The sequence below is a fragment of the Procambarus clarkii genome, chromosome 21, assembly GCF_040958095.1.
Source record: "Procambarus clarkii isolate CNS0578487 chromosome 21, FALCON_Pclarkii_2.0, whole genome shotgun sequence".
NCBI lineage: Eukaryota > Metazoa > Arthropoda > Malacostraca > Decapoda > Cambaridae > Procambarus > Procambarus clarkii.
In genome coordinates, this window is record NC_091170.1 from 36579461 (window position 1) to 36600607 (window position 21147).

The 21147-nt window shown below is 49.3% G+C and overlaps 3 protein-coding genes across 4 annotated transcripts in view; all 3 read left to right on the forward strand.

The window, feature by feature from the left end:
* Window positions 1–1077, forward strand: part of LOC138367258 (uncharacterized) — a 1314-nt gene extending 237 nt beyond the window's left edge. Inside the window, exon 1 of the mRNA XM_069328672.1 lies at window positions 1–1077. This exon is cut by the window's left edge and continues 237 nt beyond it. Within this exon, the coding sequence (XP_069184773.1) occupies window positions 1–1077 (1077 nt within the window).
* Window positions 1–21147, forward strand: part of LOC123760611 (uncharacterized) — a 379154-nt gene that overhangs the window by 173514 nt on the left and 184493 nt on the right. The gene's annotated exons all lie outside the window — the stretch shown is intronic.
* LOC138367260 (uncharacterized) lies at window positions 8084–9382 on the forward strand. The gene has a single exon (XM_069328673.1). The coding sequence runs from the start codon at window positions 8084–8086 to the stop codon at window positions 9380–9382; it is 1299 nt and encodes a 432-aa protein (XP_069184774.1).

Below are 21147 nucleotides of genomic sequence, written 5' to 3' on the forward strand. Positions count from 1 at the left end.
AGGCTCCAGCAACACATTCCAGGCTCCAGCAGCACACTCCAGGCTCCAGCAGCACACTCCAGGCTCCAGCAACACATTCCAGGCTCCAGCAACACATTCCAGGCTCCAGCAACACATTCCAGGCTCCAGCAGCACAATCCAGGCTCCAGCAGCACACTCCAGGCTCCAGCAACACATTCCAGGCTCCAGCAACACATTCCAGGCTCCAGCAGCACATTCCAGGCTCCAGCAACACATTCCAGGCTCCAGCAACACATTCCAGGCTCCAGCAGCACACTCCAGGCTCCAGCAGCACACTCCAGGCTCCAGCAGCACACTCCAGGCTCCAGCAGCACACTCCAGGCTCCAGCAGCACACTCCAGGCTCCAGCAGCACACTCCAGGCTCCAGTAGCACACTCCAGGCTCCAGCAGCACATTCCAGGCTCCAGCAACACATTCCAGGCTCCAGCAGCACACTCCAGGCTCCAGCAGCACACTCCAGGCTCCAGCAGCACACTCCAGGCTCCATCAGCACATTCCAGGCTCCAACAACACATTCCAGGCTCCAGCAGCACACTCCAGGCTCCAGCAGCACACTCCAGGCTCCAGCAGCACACTCCAGGCTCCAGCAACACATTCCAGGCTCCAGCAACACACTCCAGGCTCCAGCAACACATTCCAGGCTCCAGCAACACATTCCAGGCTCCAGCAACACATTCCAGGCTCCAGCAGCACACTCCAGGCTCCAGCAGCACACTCCAGGCTCCAGCAGCACACTCCAGGCTCCAGCAGCACACTCCAGGCTCCAGCAACGCACTTCAGGCTCCAGCAACGCACTCCAGGCTCCAGCAGCACACTCCAGGCTCCAGCAGCACACTCCAGGCTCCAGCAGCACACTCCAGGCTCCAGCAGCACACTCCAGGCTCCAGCAGCACATTCCAGGCTCCAGCAGCACATTCCAGGCTCCAGCAACGCATTCCAGGCTCCAGCAACGCATTCCAGGTTCCAGCAGCACACTCCAGGCTCCAGCAACACCTACGTGCCGTGTCTTGGGTAACTTTCCAGAAGTGGGAGTTACAGTTTATTGTGTAAGTTGAGTGAAAGAAAGTTCTTGACTCCTGTCGGCGAGCAGCAGCATCAGTAGATGAAAGAGGGTAACTGCTCTGTCTCCTCCCTCAGCTCCCCTAATTTCCCCTCGTGCCTTCCCCCCTTCCATTACCTCTCCCCTTCACCCCCCCCCCCCCCAGCATCGTCACAGCACCCTCCAGCTGGACAGGGAGCGCGGGCCGCCGACCCACCCTCCTGGCAGCTGCTATCCTCTATTAACCCATTAGGTGCTCTGGTTGTGGGCTATCGTGTATTGATGTCTTTGTCTTGCGTTCCGGCTACTTGTTTTGACTGGATATTAAGGGGGGGGATAAATGGCACTCGCGGTAATTGGGGCTCTGTGAATAGTGGTTCCCCGGGTAAATGGGCTTGCGGATAAGTGGCGCTCATGGTAATTGGGCTCTGAAATACATGGCACTGACGATAAAAATTAATTAAGTATTGGAAACACTGGAGGTAAATTGCTCTAGGGACATTCGACTGGTATAACAAGTGGGAATGTGGTACATTGCCAAGTTATATTGGTAGCCAGACTGTGATTCGTGCGTCAGGCTGTGAGCAGCCGCGTCCCACAGCCTGGTTGACCAGATGACCAATCTGGTGGCCTGGTCGGTGACCGGGCTGCGGGGCCTTTGATTCCCGGAACTGCCACAAAGTTGGCAGGTAACTCTTGGAGACAATGGGGCTAGTATTGGACTTGTGGCCTTATCAACCTCTGAATGGTTAAGGTCACCGCGATAGCTCACTGACCAACGAGCATGTATACTTTGGTCATGAATTATGTTCAGGACAAAAATATTGGGTCCTTGCGCAAGAGTGATGGAACTTTCACAGATGACAGCAAAGAAATGAGTGAAATTCTGAGGCTTCAGTACGATTCTGTTTTCAGTAAACCCGTGACCACACTGAAGATCGTTGATCCAAATGAATTCTTCATGAATGTGACACCAACATGGAACCACATATCAGATGTCACCCTAACCCGACTGCACCAGGCCCAGACTCATGGAATTCTATACTCATCAAGAAGTGCAAAACACCACTATCACAGACCCTAAACATCTTTTGGAGACGGAGCCTAAATGGCGTCATCCCTGACATGCTTAAAACAGCGAAGATCGCGCCACTTCACAAAGGAGGTAGTAAAGCAGATGCCAAAATTATAGACCAATAGCTCTAACCTCACACATCATAAAAATCTTTGAAATTTCTAAGAAGTAAGATTACTACTCACATGGAATCACATCATCTACATAGCCCAAGACAACACGGGTTCAGAACAGGGCGCTCCTGCCTCTCACAGTTGCTAGATCACTATGACATGGCCGCAGGTGCCGTGAAAGACAAGCAAAACGCAGATGTAATATACACACACTTTACAATAGCTTTCCACAAATGTGACCATGGTGTTATTGCGCACAAAAGGCGTTCAAAAGGTGTCCTGTCACTGGCAAAGTATGGAGAGGGATCGTCAACTTCCTAACGAACAGAACGCAGTGTGTAATAGTCAACACAGTAAAATTTGGATCATCTACTGTGAAAAGCTCAGTCCCCCCAAGGTACCATACTTGCTCCGGTACTTTTTCTCATCCTAACATCAGACATAGACAAGGATACAAACTACAGCACTGTATCATCATTTCCAGATGACACTAGGATTTTCATGCGAGTAGACAATATAGAGGACACGGCAAATCTCCAATCTGATGTAAATCGGGTCTTTCAATGGGCCATATCAATAAGATGTTTAATGAAAATTAGTTCCAGCTCCTGCGCTATGGAATAAATGAAAATTAAAAAACGGAAACCACATATAAAACGGAATCAAATCACATTATAGAACGACAGAGCAATATAAAGGACCTAGGAGTAATTATGTCAAAAGACCTTACCTTTACAGAACACCATAAAGTAGCTGTCACGACAGCAAGAAAATTGACAGGTTGAATTTAAGGACCTTCCAAACAAGGGCCGTCATGCCAATGATGATACTTTAAGACACTAATGCTCTCTAGGGTGGAATATTGTTGCACTCTAACAGCTTATTCAGAGCTGGAGAGGTTGCTGATCTGGAGAGCGTGCAAAGATACTTTACCGCTAGAATCCACTCTATAAGTCATCTTAATTATTGGGACCTATTAAAAGTTCTAAATCTGTATTCTCTAGAGCGCATCCGAGAGAGATACATAATAATCTACACGTGGAAAATAGTAGAGGGGCTTGTCCCAAATCTGAACAGAGAAATAATATCACTTGAGACCAGGAGACATGGCAGGATGTGCAGAATAACCCCGTTGAAGAGCAGAGGTGCAATAGACCCAAGACTTTTCAACACACTCCCACTACACATAAGGGGCATAACTGGTCGACCACTCAGTGTTCAAGAGAGAACTCGACAAACACCTTCAAAGAATACTTGATCATCCAGGCTGTGATTCATACGTCAGGATGCGGGCAGCCGCGTCCAACAGCCTGGTTGACCAGACGACCAACCGGGAGGTCTGGTCGGAGACCGGGCTGCGGAGCCTTTCAATCCCCGGAACCTCTACAAGATAGCCACAAAGTAGGTTGGCGTTATCCTGGGACAAGAGAAGCAGCTGTGTTATCCTGGGATAAGAGAAACGCTTGTGCTATCCTGGTACAGGAGGACGTACGTTATCCTGATACAAGAGATGCACCGCTGTTATCCTAGTACAAGAGAAGCACCTGTGTTATCCTGGTAAAAGAGAAACACCTGTGTTATCCTAATATGAAGAAGCAAGTGTGTCGACGTGCGCACACTATGAATGGAGGCGAGGGATTGGGTGTGGGGGGGAGGGAGGAAGAGGTGGGGAAGTAGGGGAGGGGAAGAAGAGGTGGGGGAAGATTAATCGGCCTGTGATCTTCCGGTAGTTGGGCCGGTCCCCTGAAGGTTATCTGGAGAATGTACCGTTGGTCGGGGCCCTCCTGGACCTCCCTCCCTCCCTCCCCCCTCCCCCCTTTCTTTCCTATTCACCAACAGTTCCCCAAACTCCTCACCTACACGCCAACCCCCCCCCCCCCCCACCCATACACACTTTCACCCCCCACAAACTGTGATCCATTACTATTTAACTCATTGCTCTACAAGTTACCAAAGACACATCTACCACACTTAGATCATCTCAGATTCTGTATCTTCTTAACTTGTTCTAAGTAAAGATGCATCGCGCGTCTTGACAAAGGTATACAAAGCAAGCTGTTGTGGATTCCCTCCCATGTATCCTCGGCTTCGTCTTTAAATACAAATCTTGAATATACTGTTAAGGTAAACAGTATCCTAAAAGCTCTTCAGGGAAAGAAGGTATGAGGGGAAGTGTGAGAGGAGCGCCGCCAAGAGGAATTACGAGAGGCATCGTGTATGAAGACGGAGTGTGTTGCTGAGACTTACAGGAGTGATTATGTTCTTAAGTGTGTGTGTGAGAGAGCGCTCATACTTGAGTCTCCACGGCAGGATGTTCAAGGTCCCCGGGATCCTGTTCCTCCAAGGTCAAGGAGCGTCAGAATTTCCATGAGATTCTTCTTCTGGTGATGTGTCCTTTGCTGCTCAAGCGTGTTTTTGTTCCTTTAAATGAAAGGCGACTTTTGCTCCGCGCTCACTGTTTCCAGCCGGCAGACGGCTTCTTGACGCACCAACTGGCAGACGTTTCTTGACGCATCAACTGGCGGACAGCCTTCTGACGCACCAACCGGCAGACATATTTCTTGACTCCTGACTGACGTGGTGACGATAGCCACACAGATCCCCGCACGGCCGCGTACATCAAGACGGGGGAAAAGGGATAATGTCACTAGAAATCTCCAGACGCCGCGGCTGTCTTATCGTGCCGGTGCAGCCCCTCACTTGAGGTCGAGGCCGTCGGTAAGGGCTCCTCCCTCTCTGCTATGCTCAGCCCGACCTTCCCCCACCAGAGCTCCGTCATACATTGCTAAAACGTTTGAGAGGCAAATATTCCTCCTCTTAATTTGCATCTTGATCTCTTTCATTGCAGCCAATCAGACGGTGCCACGTGTTGTTCCTCCCTTGTTAGCGTGCCAAGGACATACAACCTCCCAGAAAGTTCTCAGAGCAGCCATATTACTTACACTCAAAAGGAACACTAAATTGGTAAAATAGAGCAAAGCTTTCTCTTCCGTAACACATCACGACCGCAATACGACATACTGGAGTGAACGATATGGACGGAAATGCAGAATAGAACTAGTGAAGAGCAAGGGTGCCATAGGCACAGTCAGAGAACACTGTATAAACATCAGAGGTCCGCGGTTGTTCAACGTCCTCCCAGGGAGTAGTGCGGCGCGGTAGAGGACAACACGGGGAGCGCGTCCTTTCAAGACCTCATGTGCTGTCATTGTCTTGGACCGCCTCTTACACCATGATAAATTTCATTGTATAATAAACCCACCGATAGCAGAGGTGGCTGATAATGATTGGCTGTGACCAATGCCCAGTGGCGGTGTAGTGGAAGACAGGTATCAAATCTTATATACAGGAAAGATACCTGAGGGCCAGGTCCCATATTTGCACAGTAGAATAACAACATACTGTAGCGAAAGATACGGAAGGAAAGGTAGAATAGAACCATTGAGGAGTAGAGGAGCCATAGTGTGGCATAGTGTATCCTGAGGGACCAGAGAACACTGTCTGAACATCAGGGGTCCACACACACACACACACACACCCTCCCAGCAAGCATTAGAAATATTGCCCCCGAACAAAGGTGGATATATTCAAGAGACACTTGTATAAGTTCTTGCAAGAAGTGCGGGACCAACCAGGCTGTAGTGGATATGTGAGCCTGCGGGCTGCTCCAAACAACAGCCTATTGGACCAAGTTATCACAAGTTGAGTGTGGCATCAGGCCGGGCTCGGGGAGTAGAACAACTTCCGGAACCCTCTCCAGGTAGTGTAAGGAAGAAGAGCGCGGGTGAGTAAGAGAGGAAGACTAACACAAGAGGAGACCCTGCAGAGGCCCGGGGCTCCGCTCCACCGAGAAAATAATGACTTAATTAAAACACACCCGTGAAATTTAGCTCGGAAATATTGCTCTGGCTGGAGTTTTCTTGTTCCCGAATGCTTTCCCCCTCTGTCTCTTGCTGCTTGATCCCTGTCTCTCTCCCTCTCTGTGTCTCCCCCTCTCTGTGTCTCCCTCTCTCTGTGTCTCCCCCTCTCTGTGTCTCCCTCTCTCTGTGTCTCCCCCTCTCTGTGTCTCCCCCTCTCTCTCTCTCTCACATATATGAGAAACAGAGATTTAAAATTTTTGCACCTTGTATTTGTGTTGCTTTGTTTGTCTTGTTAAGGAGCGTGTTTGGTTTTAGCGTGTGTGTTGTACCTTCCTCTCGCCTCTCCTTATGATAAGTCAACACTCTCCAGGCTGTGCTTAGTCTTACTCTATGACTTAACGCTCTCTTCAACAGTTAGTGTGTGTGTGTGTGTGTGTGTGTGTGTGTGTGTGTGTGTGTGTGTGTGTGTGTGTGTGTGTGTGTGTGTGTGTGTGTGTGTGTGTGTACGACAGATACAATGTATCCCATTTATCATCTCGGGTTTCGTTAAATATTTATAAATGTAACTTTAAATAAGTTTGAGTTACAAAGTATGACTAGACGACTCAAGTTGAGAAATGTTGCCTCAACAGTGTTTAGTTTTGAAGAATTTTGAAGAATTTCCCCGTCCAACAATCTTGACGTCTAGGATCTTGACGTCTAGGACCATGTCGTCTAGGACCATGACGTCTAGGACCTTGACGTCTGGGACCATGACGTCTGGGACCATGACGTCTAGGACCTTGACGTCTGGGACCATGACGTCTGGGACCATGACGTCTAGGACCGTGTTGCTGTTAACAGAACTGAGCTCTTCCTTGTGAGCGCTGCTCTCCATTGCTGACTTTTGTAATCAAATCCACTACAATATTTATTATATATAAAATATTACTAATTATTATTATTATTATTATTTATTTAATTTTTTGTTTTCATTATATTGAGAAATAGTTCTCATCGTAAAATGAACCATACAACTAATACAAGACCACAGTTGTGCTGCCTCTTGGTCCTAACCAGTGTATCCCCACCCTCCCCCCTTCACCTCCCCCCTTCCCATCCATCACCCAAGCGGAAGGAAGCCATCCATGTCTCGAGCAGTGATCATAACACACCATAAAACACACGGCGGGGATGTCACCACTCTCGCACCGTTGGTGGTGAAATGTGAAGGCGCGCGCCCGTAGAGTTGTGTTGCCGACATAGTCCGGGGCAGCTGCACACCTCTGTATGACTAACCATCCTGTGTGATGGGGATTTTTTTAGCATCACCTAGTTAGCTTTTCTTTGACACGCTGTTCTCCACTTCATATAGTCTAGGGTAGCTGCACTAATGCAGATGTACCTCATGCATTCATAAAAAAAAAAAAAAAAAAAAAAAAAAAAACGCAGCTGCACACGTTCACCTGAATATGTTCAGACCTAAAACCGAGAGTTGGTGCAGTGTGGCTGCGGATATGCAGGCTGCCGCCCTCTACAAGCTGTAGTGCTCGTAGTGATTATTGGGCGGAACCTACCACTTATTTATGTTGCCGTTAAAGAGTTACCCTTTCCTTCACTTATGTTCACAATACAAAAGTAAACCTTTTTCAATATCACTTATAATAACTAATAATATAAATGATATTAACATGAACTCGGAAGACTCTTTAAAGAGAAATTGACAACATGCCCATGCACTCAGCCCCTGGTCCTGACTCGTGGAATTCAATATTCATAAAGAAATGTAAAGTACCAGTAGCGCGAGCGCTCAGTGTAATATGGAGAAAGAGCCTGGATACAGGGGAGATACCAGCAGCACTTACATCTGCAGATATAGTTCCTCTGCACAAGGGAGGTAGTAAAGCTTTGGCCAAAAATTATAGACCAGTTGCATTAACATTACACGTAATAAACAATTTTGAAAGAGTGATTTGGAATCGACTTTCCAGTTTCATGGAAAATAATGAACTACAGAACCCAGGACAACATGGATTTAGTGCGGGAAGATCCTGTCTGTCACAGTTACTCAACCACAATGACAACATCACAGAAGCTTTAGAGGAAAAACAAAAAGCAATTGTTGTATACAGTTACACCTGGTACAGTGGTACAGCTGGGGACAACGACCTCTGGTACAGTGGTACAGCTGGGGGCAACGACCTCTGGTACAGTGGTACAGCTGGGGACAACGACCTCTGGTACAGTGGTACAGCTGGGGACAACGACCTCTGGTACAGTGGTACAGCTGGGGGCAACGACCTCTGGTACAGTGGTACAGCTGGGGACAACGACCTCTGGTACAGTGGTACAGCTGGGGACAACGACCTCTGGTACAGTGGTACAGCTGGGGACAACGGTCTCTGGTACAGTGGTACAGCTGGGGACAACGGTCTCTGGTACAGTGATACAGCTGGGGACAACGACCTCTGGTACAGTGGTACAGCTGGGGGCAACGACCTCTGGTACAGTGGTACAGCTGGGGACAACGACCTCTGGTACAGTGGTACAGCTGGGGACAACGACCTCTGGTACAGTGGTACAGCTGGGGGCAACGACCTCTGGTACAGTGGTACAGCTGGGGACAACGACCTCTGGTACAGTGGTACAGCTGGGGACAACGGCCTCTGGTACAGTGGTACAGCTGGGGACAACTGTCTCTGGTACAGTGGTACAGCTGGGGACAACGGTCTCTGGTACAGTGGTACAGCTGGGGACAACGGCCTCTGGTACAGTGGTACAGCTGGGGACAACGGCCTCTGGTACAGTGGTACAGCCGGGGACAACGGCCTCTGGTACAGTGGTACAGCCGGGGACAACGGCCTCTGGTACAGTGGTACAGCTCGGGACAACGGCCTCTGGTACAGTGGTACAGCTCGGGACAACGGCCTCTGGTACAGTGGTACAGCTGGGGACAACGGCCTCTGGTACAGTGGTACAGCTGGGGACAACGACCTCTGGTACAGTGGTACAGCTGGGGACAACGTCCTCTGGTACAGTGGTACAGCTGGGGACAACGACCTCTGGTACAGTGGTACAGCTGGGGACAACGTCCTCTGGTACAGTGGTACAGCTGGGGACAACGACCTCTGGTACAGTGGTACAGCTGGGGACAACGTCCTCTGGTACAGTGGTACAGCTGGGGACAACGACCTCTGGTACAGTGGTACAGCTGGGGACAACGACCTCCGGTACACTGGTACAGCTGGGGACAACAACGACATAAGGGAGCGTCACAAGCACGTGGACCGCTGAAAAAGAGGCTTAAAACAGAAGTGGTCGGAGGCAGTAAAGTGGTAATCCCCTTCACCTGCACGGTCCATTTTCCTGCCTGTGGCTATTACAGACCTCGGCCCTGTGGCTCCAGAGGTCAGAACCCTCTCTTGCGTCCAGGGTCGCCTGGAAATAATACGGCGGTGTGAAATTATTTTAAATCTCCACCTTGTTTGTCTTCGATGTCGAGGTTGTGGAGGGGGGGGGGGTGAGGATGTGGGAGGGGGAAGGGATGGTTGAGGGGTAAGTGTCTTTCTCTCTCTAACGACAGCGCTTCCATTTCCTCTCTAGTTTCTTTTCCTTGTGTACTGTCTCTTTGTTCACCTGTCACTTATTCTCATTTCTATCACTTTACATTTGTTCGTATTTAATTCCAATAACCTTTTCTCCGACTATCTTTGCAACTTGTTCATGTCCTCTGCCAGAAGCCTTCAATCCTCATCTGTGACAACTCGCCTCATTAATTTTGCATCTGAAAACATCGACATATAAGACTCAACTCTTATAGATAGTCCGACTTCTCACCCCCCTTACTGTTACTCTACATGTGTGTGTGTATACAGGATATGTGTAAGCTGGTCAGAATTGTATTTCACCTTTGTAAATGTACGTTAATGACACTATGTAAAAGACACAACGAACACTGTTTATGTAGGGCAGACGTAAATCTGTGTGTGTATTTATGTATGTTTAAGTACTTTATGTACTTATGTCTTCTATGTATGTACTGTATGTCTTCTTATGTAAGTACTGTATCATCCTTTGCAGATGACTCTAGGATTTTTATGAGAGTAGACAACATAGAGGACGCGGCAAACCTCCAATCAGATGTAAATCAAGTCTTTCAATGGGCTACAGAAAATAATATGGTGTTTAACTTTTAGCTTTTGCGCTACGGAAAAACGGAAAATATTAAAACGGAAACCACGTACAAAACGTAGTCAAATCAAAACATAGAACGAAAAGGCAATGTAAAGGATCTGGGTGTACTCATGTCGGAAGACCTTACCTTTAAAGAACACAATAAAGTAGCCGTCACAACTGCAAGAAAAATGACAGGTTGGATAACAAGAACCTTTCACACTAGAGATGCTATACCGATGATGATACTTTTCAAGACGGTAGTGCTCTCTAGAGTGGAATACTGCTGCACAATGACAGCCCCTTTCAAAGCTGGAGAAATTGCTGACCTGGAGAGCGTGCAGAGATCCTTTACTGCTAGAATCCACTCAGTAAAACATCTAAACTACTGGGACCGACTAAAGAGCCTAAATCTGTGTTCCCTTGAGCTCAGGCGGGAGAGATACATAATAATTTACACGTCAAAATTACTAGAGGGGCTGGTCCCAAACCTGCACACAGAAATAACATCACATGAGACCAGGAGGCATGGCAGGATGTGCAGAATACCCCCGTTGAAGAGCAGAGGTGCAACAGGTACTCTGAGAGAGAACTATCAACATCAGAGGCCCGAGACTGTTCAACACGCTTCCACTACACATAAGGGGCATAACTGGCCGACTCCTCGATGCGTTCAAGAGAGAACTGAATAATCACCTCCAAAGGATACCTGATCAACCAGGCTGTGACTCATACGTCAGGCTGCGAGCAGCCGCGTCCAACAGCCTGGTTGGCCAGTACAGGAACGAGGAGGCCTGGTCGACGACCGGGCCGCGGGGACGCTAAGCCCCGAAAACACCTCAGGGTAACCTCAAGGTATGAAGGTTAGATTAGCATTTTAAAAGCAATACAATCACCTTCTGTGGTTGACTGTTCAATAAATCCCTGAACTATATGTTTATCAGATCTCTCACCCTGTCCATGGAGGACAGAAGAAAATGTATATATGCTGGTTAGCATTATAAATGTGTGGCCACGTCTGTGGTAGAAAAATAATAAAAAAAAACTGGCTCCTGCCTGGTAGGTAATTCCTTACCCATGTTAGGGCTTTTCCGCTTGCTCCTGCCTGACTACTGTGTCAAAGGCTTTTTGGAACTCCAGAAATGTGCAATCTGACCCATCCTTCTCGTGTATTATTCTTGCCCCGTTATCATAGAACTCCAGTAGGTTGGTCAGGCATGATCTGCCTTCCCTAAAGCCATGTTGGTGTTACATGCCTAACTCTCTCTAAGTGGGCAACTAGTCATAACATTATTATTCTTGCAAGAACTTTACAGTGGATGCTTGCTAGTGATACTGTTCTGTAGTTAAGGTCATCTTATCTATCCCCCTTTCATAAGAATGTGTACGACATTTGCAGCAGCTGGACAACTCTCCTTATGTAAATAACTCGTTAAAGACCTTAACTTTTACCTTAACCTGAAGACCTTAACCCACAGGCACACTGAGGCCTGTGCTAACTTTTTGTTTTTGTCCAATGATGCTAGTTGTTTCTTTACTGCCTCTGCTCTCATCTTAATATTTTACTCTCTCATCTAGGGTCATCTCCTATTCTCATGATGGGAGTTGCTGCTCAGGCTCGGTTAATACTCCATGGAAACTGGCGTTTAGTTCCTCACAGATTTCCTTATTGCTTTCTGTATGTGGTACTTGTGTTTTGTGTAATCTTGTCACTTGGTCGTTTACTCTCCTTTTCCTTCTTATGTGATTCTGTAGTCGTTTTGGTTCTTTCTTTGCTTTGATAGAAATATCACTGTAATTTGCACTGTACCTTAGGACATAGTCCTTGCACAACTGCTTTTCCTTATTCTCATATCAGATATAGACAAAAATACAAGTCACAGCTTCATGTCATCCTTTACAGATGACACAAAAATCAGCATGAAAATTACCTCTGCTGAAGTCATTGTAAACCTTCAAGCAGATATTAATAAAGTTTTCGACTTATCAGCAGAAAATATGATTTTTAAGCGATAAATTTCAGGTACTCAGATACGGTAAAAATGAGAATCTTCAACATAATACAGGGAACAAAACACAATCAAATCTTCCCATAGTAGGAAAGCAGCATGTAAAGGATCTGTGAATAATGATGTCTGACAACCTAACGTTTAGGGAGCATAACCAAGCAAATATTGAGTCAGCCAGAAAAATGATAGGATGAATTACAAGACCTTTCAAATCCAGGGATCCCATCACAATGGTTGAACTCTTCAAGTCACTTGTGTTGTCCCGTCTTGAGTACTGCTCAGTACTCACTTCCCCCTTCAGAGCAGGAGAGATTGCTGAAATAGAGGGAATACAGAGAACATATACGGCATACATAGACGCGATAAAGCACCTAAATTATTGGGATCGTCTCAAAGCTCTCCAAATGTACTCTTTAGAAAGGAGACGAGATGGGTATCAAAGAATATACACATGGAAAATACTGGAGGGCCAGGTACCAAATCTACACAGTAAAATATCGTACTGGAGTGAACGATATGGAAGGAAATGCAGAATATAGCCAGGTGAAGAAGAGAAGTGTCATGGGCACAATCAGAGAACATCAGAGGTCCTCGGTTCTTCAACATCTTCTCAGCGAGCATATTGCCGGAACAAGTGGACGTCTTGAAGAGAAAACTGCATAGTTTTCTCCAAGAAGTGTTGAACCAACTAGGCTGCCGTGAATACGTGGCCTGTGGGCCACTCCAAGCAACAGCCTGTTGGACCAAGCTCTCAAGGCAAGCCTGGCCCCGGGCTTGGGGAGTAGAACTCTCAGAAATTCAAGGTATGATCAAGGTATTCTCGCAATTTATTTCCGGAGAGGGGGTGAGGGAGTGTGTAGGGTACGAAGGTGTGCGGGCTGAGGGTGTTTGGGGGTTTAAGAGGTGGTGGGGTTTACCTTCCTTATCTTGAAGTTACCTCGCATTGATTCCGGAGGTTAATGTCTCCTGGCCCGGTCTCTGACGAGGCCTCCTGGTTGGTGGTCTAGTTAACCTGGGGTATGTTAGGGGGCGTGGTGGTGTACTCACCTAGTTGTGTTTGCGGGGGTTGAGCTGTGGCTCTTTGGTCCCGCCTCTCGACTGTCAATCAACTGGTGTACAGATTCCTGAGCCTACTGGGCTCTATCATATCTACATTTGAAACTGTGTATGGAGTCAGCCTCCACCACATCACTAATGCATTCCATCTTTTAACTACTCTGACTCTGAAAAAATTATTGCTAACATCCCTGTGACTGATTTGGGTACTCAGTCTCCACCTGTGTCCCCTTGTTCGCGTACCACCAGTGTTAAACAGTTTATCTTTATCTACCCCCCTGTCAATTCCTCTGAGAGTTTTAAAGGGTAGTGATCATGTCTCCCCCTAACTCTTCTGTCTTCCAGTGTCGTGAGGTTTAGTTCCTGTAATCTTTCCTCGTTGCTGCTCATACCCTGAGCTCGGGGACTAGCCTGGTGGCATACCTTTCAACCTTTTCTAACTTTTTGTGTTTGACTAGATGTGGACTCCACGCTGGAGTTGTGTACTCCAGTATTGGTCTGACATATGAGTTATACAAGATTCTGAATGATTCATTACACAAGTTTCGTAAGGCAGTTCTTATGTTTGCCAACATTGCATAAGCCGATGCAAAGGTTCGTCTGCAATCACAGTGTGATTGTGTGGTGTGTTGTTGTGGTGTGGTATGGTGGTGGTGTAGTATGGTGGTGGTGTAGTATGGTGGTGGTGTAGTATGGTGGTGGTGTGTGTGGGTGGTATGTGGTGATGTGGTGGGGTGTGTGGGTGGTATGTGGTGATGTGGTGGGGTGTGTGGGTGGTATGTGGTGATGTGGTGGGGTGTGCGGGTGGTATGTGGTGGTGGTGGTGGTGGTGTGGGGGTGGTGGTGGTGGTGGTGTGGGGGTAGTGGTGGTGGTGTGGGGGTGGTGGTGGTGGTGGTGTGGGGGTAGTGGTGGTGGTGTGGGGGTGGTGGTGGTGGTGGTGGTGTGGGGGTGGTGGTGGTGGTGGTGTGGGGGTGGTGGTGGTGGTGGTGTGGGGGTAGTGGTGGTGGTGTGGGGGTGGTGGTGGTGGTGGTGTGGGGGTGGTTTGTGGGGGTATTTTGCCGTGTGGTAGTCAGTATTTCCCCCCCCCCCCCGCCCCCCCCCCCATGGCTCTACGTTAGTCAAACGCTTTTGACAACGAAGGACTGCACACTCCACCTTCCTGTCTCCTGCTCAATTGTGTTCTTTTGATCCTGGAATTGTCAAAGATTATTTAGAAAAGATCTTACCTTCTCTGAAACCTTACTGGTACTTTTTCCAAATGTTCTTCGAGTCGTCATCTTAGTCTTTCTCTAGCACACTGGAAGGAATGTTTGTTCTTGACAGTGGTCAGTAGATCATGCCTTCCCCCCTCCCCCCTCCCCCTCTCTTCTTATGCATAACCATCACATTAGTGATCTTTAGTGGCTCTGGCAATTAGGTCGTTACCAGTGTGAAGTTGAAGAGCATTGCTTAGGAAAGTTTCAGGATCCTAAGCGGCCTCCTTGGTGTCCATGGAGACTTCCTCCATTCCTCACTTCTCGCATCTCCTCCTCCTCCTGCTGCTGCTCCCCAAGCTGCGAGCCTCCGGACATGAGCTGAGGTGGTTGGGCAGATCAAGATAGGAGAGTGTCTCACGCTTCCTACCGCCCACTTCCTGAGTCTGGCACTTCGTGGGAAGGAGGAGGGGTAATGGGGGGGAGGGTGGGGTGGGGGGGGATGGAGAGAACCATCTTCCACCTTTCTCCCTCTACTTAACTTCTCTTCCTCTATCATAACCAATCTTCCCTCCTAAATTGTTTCACCTCCCTCCCTCAGGCTGCCCCCGCCTCCCTCCCTCCCTCCCTCCCTCCATCAGGCTGCCCCTGCCTCCCTCCCTCCCTCCATCAGGCTGCCCCTCCCTCCCTCCCTCCCTCCCTCCCTCCATCAGGCTGCCCCTGCCTCCCTCCCTCCCTCCCTCAGGCTGCCTCAACTCCCTCCCTCCCTCCCTCCCTCAGGCTGCCTCAACTCCCTCCCTCCCTCCCTCAGGCTGCCCCTGCCTCCCTCCCCTCCCTCCCTCAGGCTGCCCCTGCCTCCCTAACCTCCCTCCCTCAGGCTGCCCCTGCCTCCCTCCCTCCCTCCCCTCCCTCCCTCCCTCAGGCTGCCCCTGCCTCCCTCCCTCCCTCCCTCAGGCTGCCCCTGCCTCCCTCCCTCCCTCCCCTCCCTCCCTCAGGCTGCCCCTGCCTCCCTCCCTCCCTCATGCTGCCCCTGCCTCCCTCCCTCCCCTCCCTCCCTCAGGCTGCCCCTGCCTCCCTCCCTCCCTCCGGCTGCCCCTGTCTCCCTCAGGCTGCCCCTGCCTCCCTCCCTCCCTCCCTCAGGCTGCCCCTGCCTCCCTCCCTCCCTCCCTCAGGCTGCCCCTGCCTCCCTCCCTCCCTCCCTCCCTCAGGCTGCCCCTGCCTCCCTCCCTCCCTCCCTCAGGCTGCCCCTGCCCCCCTCCCTCCCTCCCTCCCTCAGGCTGCCCCTGCCTCCCTCCCTCCCTCCCTCCCTCAGGCTGCCCCTGCCTCCCTCCCTCAGGCTGCCCCTGCCTCCCTCCCTCCCTCCCTCAGGCTGCCCCTGCCTCCCTCCCTCCCTCCCTCAGGCTGCCCCTGCCTCCCCCCCTCCCTCCCTCAGGCTGCCCCTGCCTCCCTCCCTCCCTCCCTCAGGCTGCCCCTGCCTCCCTCCCTCCCTCCCTCAGGCTGCTCCTGCCTCCCTCCCTCCCTCCCTCCCTCAGGCTGCCCCACCTCCCTCCCTCCCTCAGCCCTGCACCAGCTGCAGAAGGCAGCAGTGTGCAGCAGCAGCCTCACCCTTGCACCAGTTGCAGAAGGCAGCAGTGTGCAGCAGCAGCCTCACCCCTGCAGGTCGCCACGGGCCACCAGCCTCGGCCAGGCACCGACAAAAAACTCGTCTGTAAATGTCAAATAAGCGAAAGTGGCCGGACCGCTTCACTTTCTGGCTGCTGCGATAGCCAGTTGGCCCCGCTTATTAAGGCCAGCGCTCTACTGGGTCTTGTTTGTGCCAATTAAATGTTGTCACCATAATGCGAGAGATGACACAAAGAAAATAATACGACGCTCTTCTTCGTATTGGCTGGGCGATGGGAGCTGGAGGCCTGAAGCACAGACGCAATATCAGGCGTTGTTTACCCGCCAGACTCGCAAGCTTCGAATCGAACTAAGGCGGTGGTTCTTTCTTGGCGCGGGGCAGGGAAAAGTGCGGGTCTCGGGTAATGTGGTGACAGTCTCACAGTGGAGAGATAACTGTGTACCTCGCTCCTGGGGCCGTCACTTCCCGCCTCGCCCCCACGAACCATTATGACCATTAATTATGGTCATAATGGTTCTTATGGTCAGGCAGATATTAATAATGGTTCGCCTCGCCCCCACGAACCATTATTAATATCTGCCTGCAGTTTTTCAGTCTTGCACAGAAGAAATTTTCATGCTGATTTTCGTGCTGCAAAGGATGACACGAAGCTGTGACTCGTATTCTTGTCTATATCCGAGATAAGAATGAGAAAGAACAGCGGTGCAAGGACTGTGCCCTGGGGTACAGAGCTTTTCATTGCATTTGGACTTCATCTTATTTTATTAACTGTTACTCTTTGCATTCTGTTTGACAAAATTTAAAATCCAACGTCCCATTTTACCCGTTAATTCTATTGATATCATTTTATGTGCTATCACTTCATGGTCACACTTATCACGGAATGCATTTGCAAGATCTGTGTATACAACATCTGCATTTTGCTTTTCCTCCAATACTTCTGTAACAACTTCTGGTTGAGTAACTGTGACAGACAGGATCTTCCCGCTCTAAATCCATGTTGTCCTGGGTTGTGTAGTTCGTTGTTTTCCTTAAATCTGGAGATTTGATTCCTAATCACTCTTTCAAAAACTTGTATAATGTGTGATGTTAATGCAACTGGTCTATAGTTTTTGCCAAAACTTTACACCTCCCGTATGGGCTGTGTCTGGGTACAAGTGACAGGATGAACAACCCAGCGGGTTTTCTTCCTATTGGGGAGTGTTGTACATGCTGCTATAGCGGTGTGTCCACTCACAGGATGAGTGGCGCTGCCCAATAAACTCGCCCCTCGGGGCAAAATTTAAATTGTAATTTTTACACCTCCCGTGAAGACGTGGCACCACTGTGGAGATGAGGGGCTGGAGACGTGGCACCACTGTGGAGATGAGGGGCTGGAGACGTGGCACCACTGTGGAGATGAGGGGCTGGAGACGTGGCACCACTGTAGAGATGAGGGGCTGGAGACGTGGCACCACTGTGGAGATGAGGGGCTGGAGACGTGGCACCACTGTGGAGATGAGGGGCTGGAGACGTGGCACCACTGTGGAGATGAGGGGCTGGAGACGTGGCACCACTGTGGAGATGAGGGGCTGGAGACGTGGCACCACTGTGGAGATGAGGGGCTGGAGACGTGGCACCACTGTGGAGATGAGGGGCTGGAGACGTGGCACCACTGTGGAGATGAGGGGCTGGAGACGTGGCACCACTGTGGAGATGAGGGGCTGGAGACGTGGCACCACTGTGGAGATGAGGGGCTGGAGACGTGGCACCACTGTGGAGATGAGGGGCTGGAGACGTGGCACCACTGTGGAGATGAGGGGCTGGAGACGTGGCACCACTGTGGAGATGAGGGGCTGGAGACGTAGCACCACTGTGGAGATGAGGGGCTGGAGACGTGGCACCACTGTGGAGATGAGGGGCTGGAGACGTGGCACCACTGTGGAGATGAGGGGCTGGAGACGTGGCACCACTGTGGAGATGAGGGGCTTGAGACGTGGCACCACTGTGGAGATGAGGGGCTGGAGACGTGGCACCACTGTGGAGATGAGGGGCTGGAGACGTGGCACCACTGTGGAGATGAGGGGCTGGAGACGTGGCACCACTGTGGAGATGAGGGGCTGGAGACGTGGCACCACTGTGGAGATGAGGGGCTGGAGACGTGGCACCACTGTGGAGATGAGGGGCTGGAGACGTGGCACCACTGTGGAGATGAGGGGCTGGAGACGTGGCACCACTGTGGAGATGAGGGGCTGGAGACGTGGCACCACTGTGGAGATGAGGGGCTGGAGACGTGGCACCACTGTGGAGATGAGGGGCTGGAGACGTGGCACCACTGTGGAGATGAGGGGCTGGAGACGTGGCACCACTGTGGAGATGAGGGACTGGAGACGTGGCACCACTGTGGAGATGAGGGGCTGGAGACGCGGCACCACTGTGGAGATGAGGGGCTGGAGACGCGGCACCACTGTGGAGATGAGGGGCTGGAGACGCGGCACCACTGTGGAGATGAGGGATTGAAGACGTGGCACCACTGTGGAAATGAAGGATTGAAGACGTGGCACCACTGTGGAAATGAAGGATTGAAGACGTGGCACCACTGTGAAGATGAGGGGCTGGAGACGCGGCAACACTGGGGAAGAGATGTGTATAAAATTCCACTTATGATGTATGCACACATTTGAATACATAAAAGTGGGAATCTTGACTCAAACTGCCGTTATTACACGCACGAGGCCGGTAATACCCTGCTTGGCTCGCTCGGCTCACCTTCATATACACCGACACTCCCACAACACGCGGCAACATTTTGTTGTAACTAAACCACGAAGAGATTAGTTTAAATAGCTTTTCCTTGTCTTCCTCACCTAGCCTTGACTTCCTTATCTAGCTTTAACTCCACTCTATTCCTCTCAGTATTTGGTACGTTTTGATCATGTCTCCTGTGGCCCTTCTCTTTTCTGAATTAGGTTAAATTCCCTTAACTTAACTTAACACAGCTTAGGTTTCATATGTTAGACAGCATCCGGTGCTGACCCATCAGTGACCTCGGGAGAAGGTGCTTTAGCTCCTGGTGCCCCGCCTCCTCACTAGTGGGTGGGGGATGGAGGTGCTCGGGGTGTGGGGGTGGTGTCGGAAAATCCGACACCATTTAATAATATCATACAGACAGATAATATTGCTGCTGTGTTGTATAAACAAGTTACCCATAGAAAATGTAATTTGTAGTGGAATTACCGTCTATAGAAAACGGGATATCATTACCACATACTATTATAAATTCACCACCTATTATGGTGGGAATTATTCTTAAATACATTAGTCTTTGGACTTTACCATCATAAAAACATCTCATTTAAATTAACTTAATTATCAGAATTAAAACAGAGTAAATGTAACCCTTCTATCACTTTCTGAAATCTGAACAATGTAAGCCAGGCGTCAGGGAGGAGGGAGTGGTCAGCCATTGTTATTGTACATAGACCAGAGGCTCACGGGAGCAATTCGGCTCCTGTTAATTTTACTTGGACGAAGTGTTATGGAAACCAAAGGTGTACCATCATCAACACGCTGTCAACAAATACAAGTTAAATGTTCTGCCGAAACCCATTTATCTATCATTTGTGGCCATTAATGTCATTGGATAGGGTGGTCCGGTTAGATCACAAGATCGCCTCATACTAAAGGTAATTAAGCCAGGTCTGTATGGTTCCATGTACAGTGTTTTCTCTGATATAGCTGTCATATATTAGGATTCTGGCTTTACAGCTAGCGCCCTTTTGACAGATCAAGACGAGGAAGCATGCTTTGTGTACCAGTTACTGGGTGATGAAAGCTACCTCAAAGAGGATAATTTGGTGTCTACATCCTTTTTATATCTGGTGGACTAAGGCCTGCTGTACAATAAGATAAGGAACCTCTTCAATGTTTAACAATGTGTAGTTAATACTGTAGTTTGATTGGCTGCATATATATAAATTTAATATAAACCCCCCTAATGTGTAGAGGATCGATTTGTGAGATTATGAGATTATTGCAGAAATACAGTCCACTTAACATCATACAAATTGCTATCGAAGTATATAAATTAACGTAAATATAAATTCTATATAAATTCATATAAATTAAATAAATATAAATCTCACAGGTCGGTTCCCACAGGTGGGGCGTGGGGGGGGGGGGGAAGTTGTTGCAGCCCCCAGACTTAGCGACCTCCCCCCCCCCCCCCACACCTGTCTTCAGTCAGTGATGTAGTTCCCAGCAGCAGTTACTACACAACACACTCGTAAGGTCAGGTCACCCTGCTGCTGACTAGGTCAACCCGCTAATGTTAAAGTTTATACGGCTCTGTTTACCATTCACCCGTAAATACTAATCAAGTGACCCGTGTTGTGTACACGTGGCTCCAGTGTGACTAAACTGTTCATTAGCACAAGTGTAAATTATTAATAAGATAAATGTGTGTGGCCGTCGGCTCTGGCTCCGAAGTAACCCTCGGGGTCACTCCTGAGTGACAACACTGTGTCACTCTCCCACACCCTCAGGGTGAAGTGTGTCACTCTCCTACACCCTCAGGGTGAAGTGTGTCGGACACGATCACACTCCCACTCATCAGATAGTCGAGTACATCGACGACTCCAGCACCAGGCTGCTCTTTCTTCTTCACTCGGGAAGGAAGTTAAAAAAAAAAATCATTTCAAAAATTCATTTGTTAGTATGATTGAGTGTGACTGGTGTCGCTTAAGGACGCGTTTTTCCGCAACTCTCCTCAACATGTATGGAGACCAACCCGTCCTCGACTTAAGACATTTCCATCCAGCGGTCGACCCCACAGACGCATTCATAAATTTTTACATGCTGTTCATTCAAAACGGGAATTTTCTCATTTAAATTATTATTATAACATATTAGCATATTGTGCATATATATACATAGGTTAGGTTAGGTGTTTAGGTTCTGTTGGAGATTATTTGTATTTGTAGTACGTGGGTGAAGCATTTATAGCGTTGTGGTTCGAACAACAC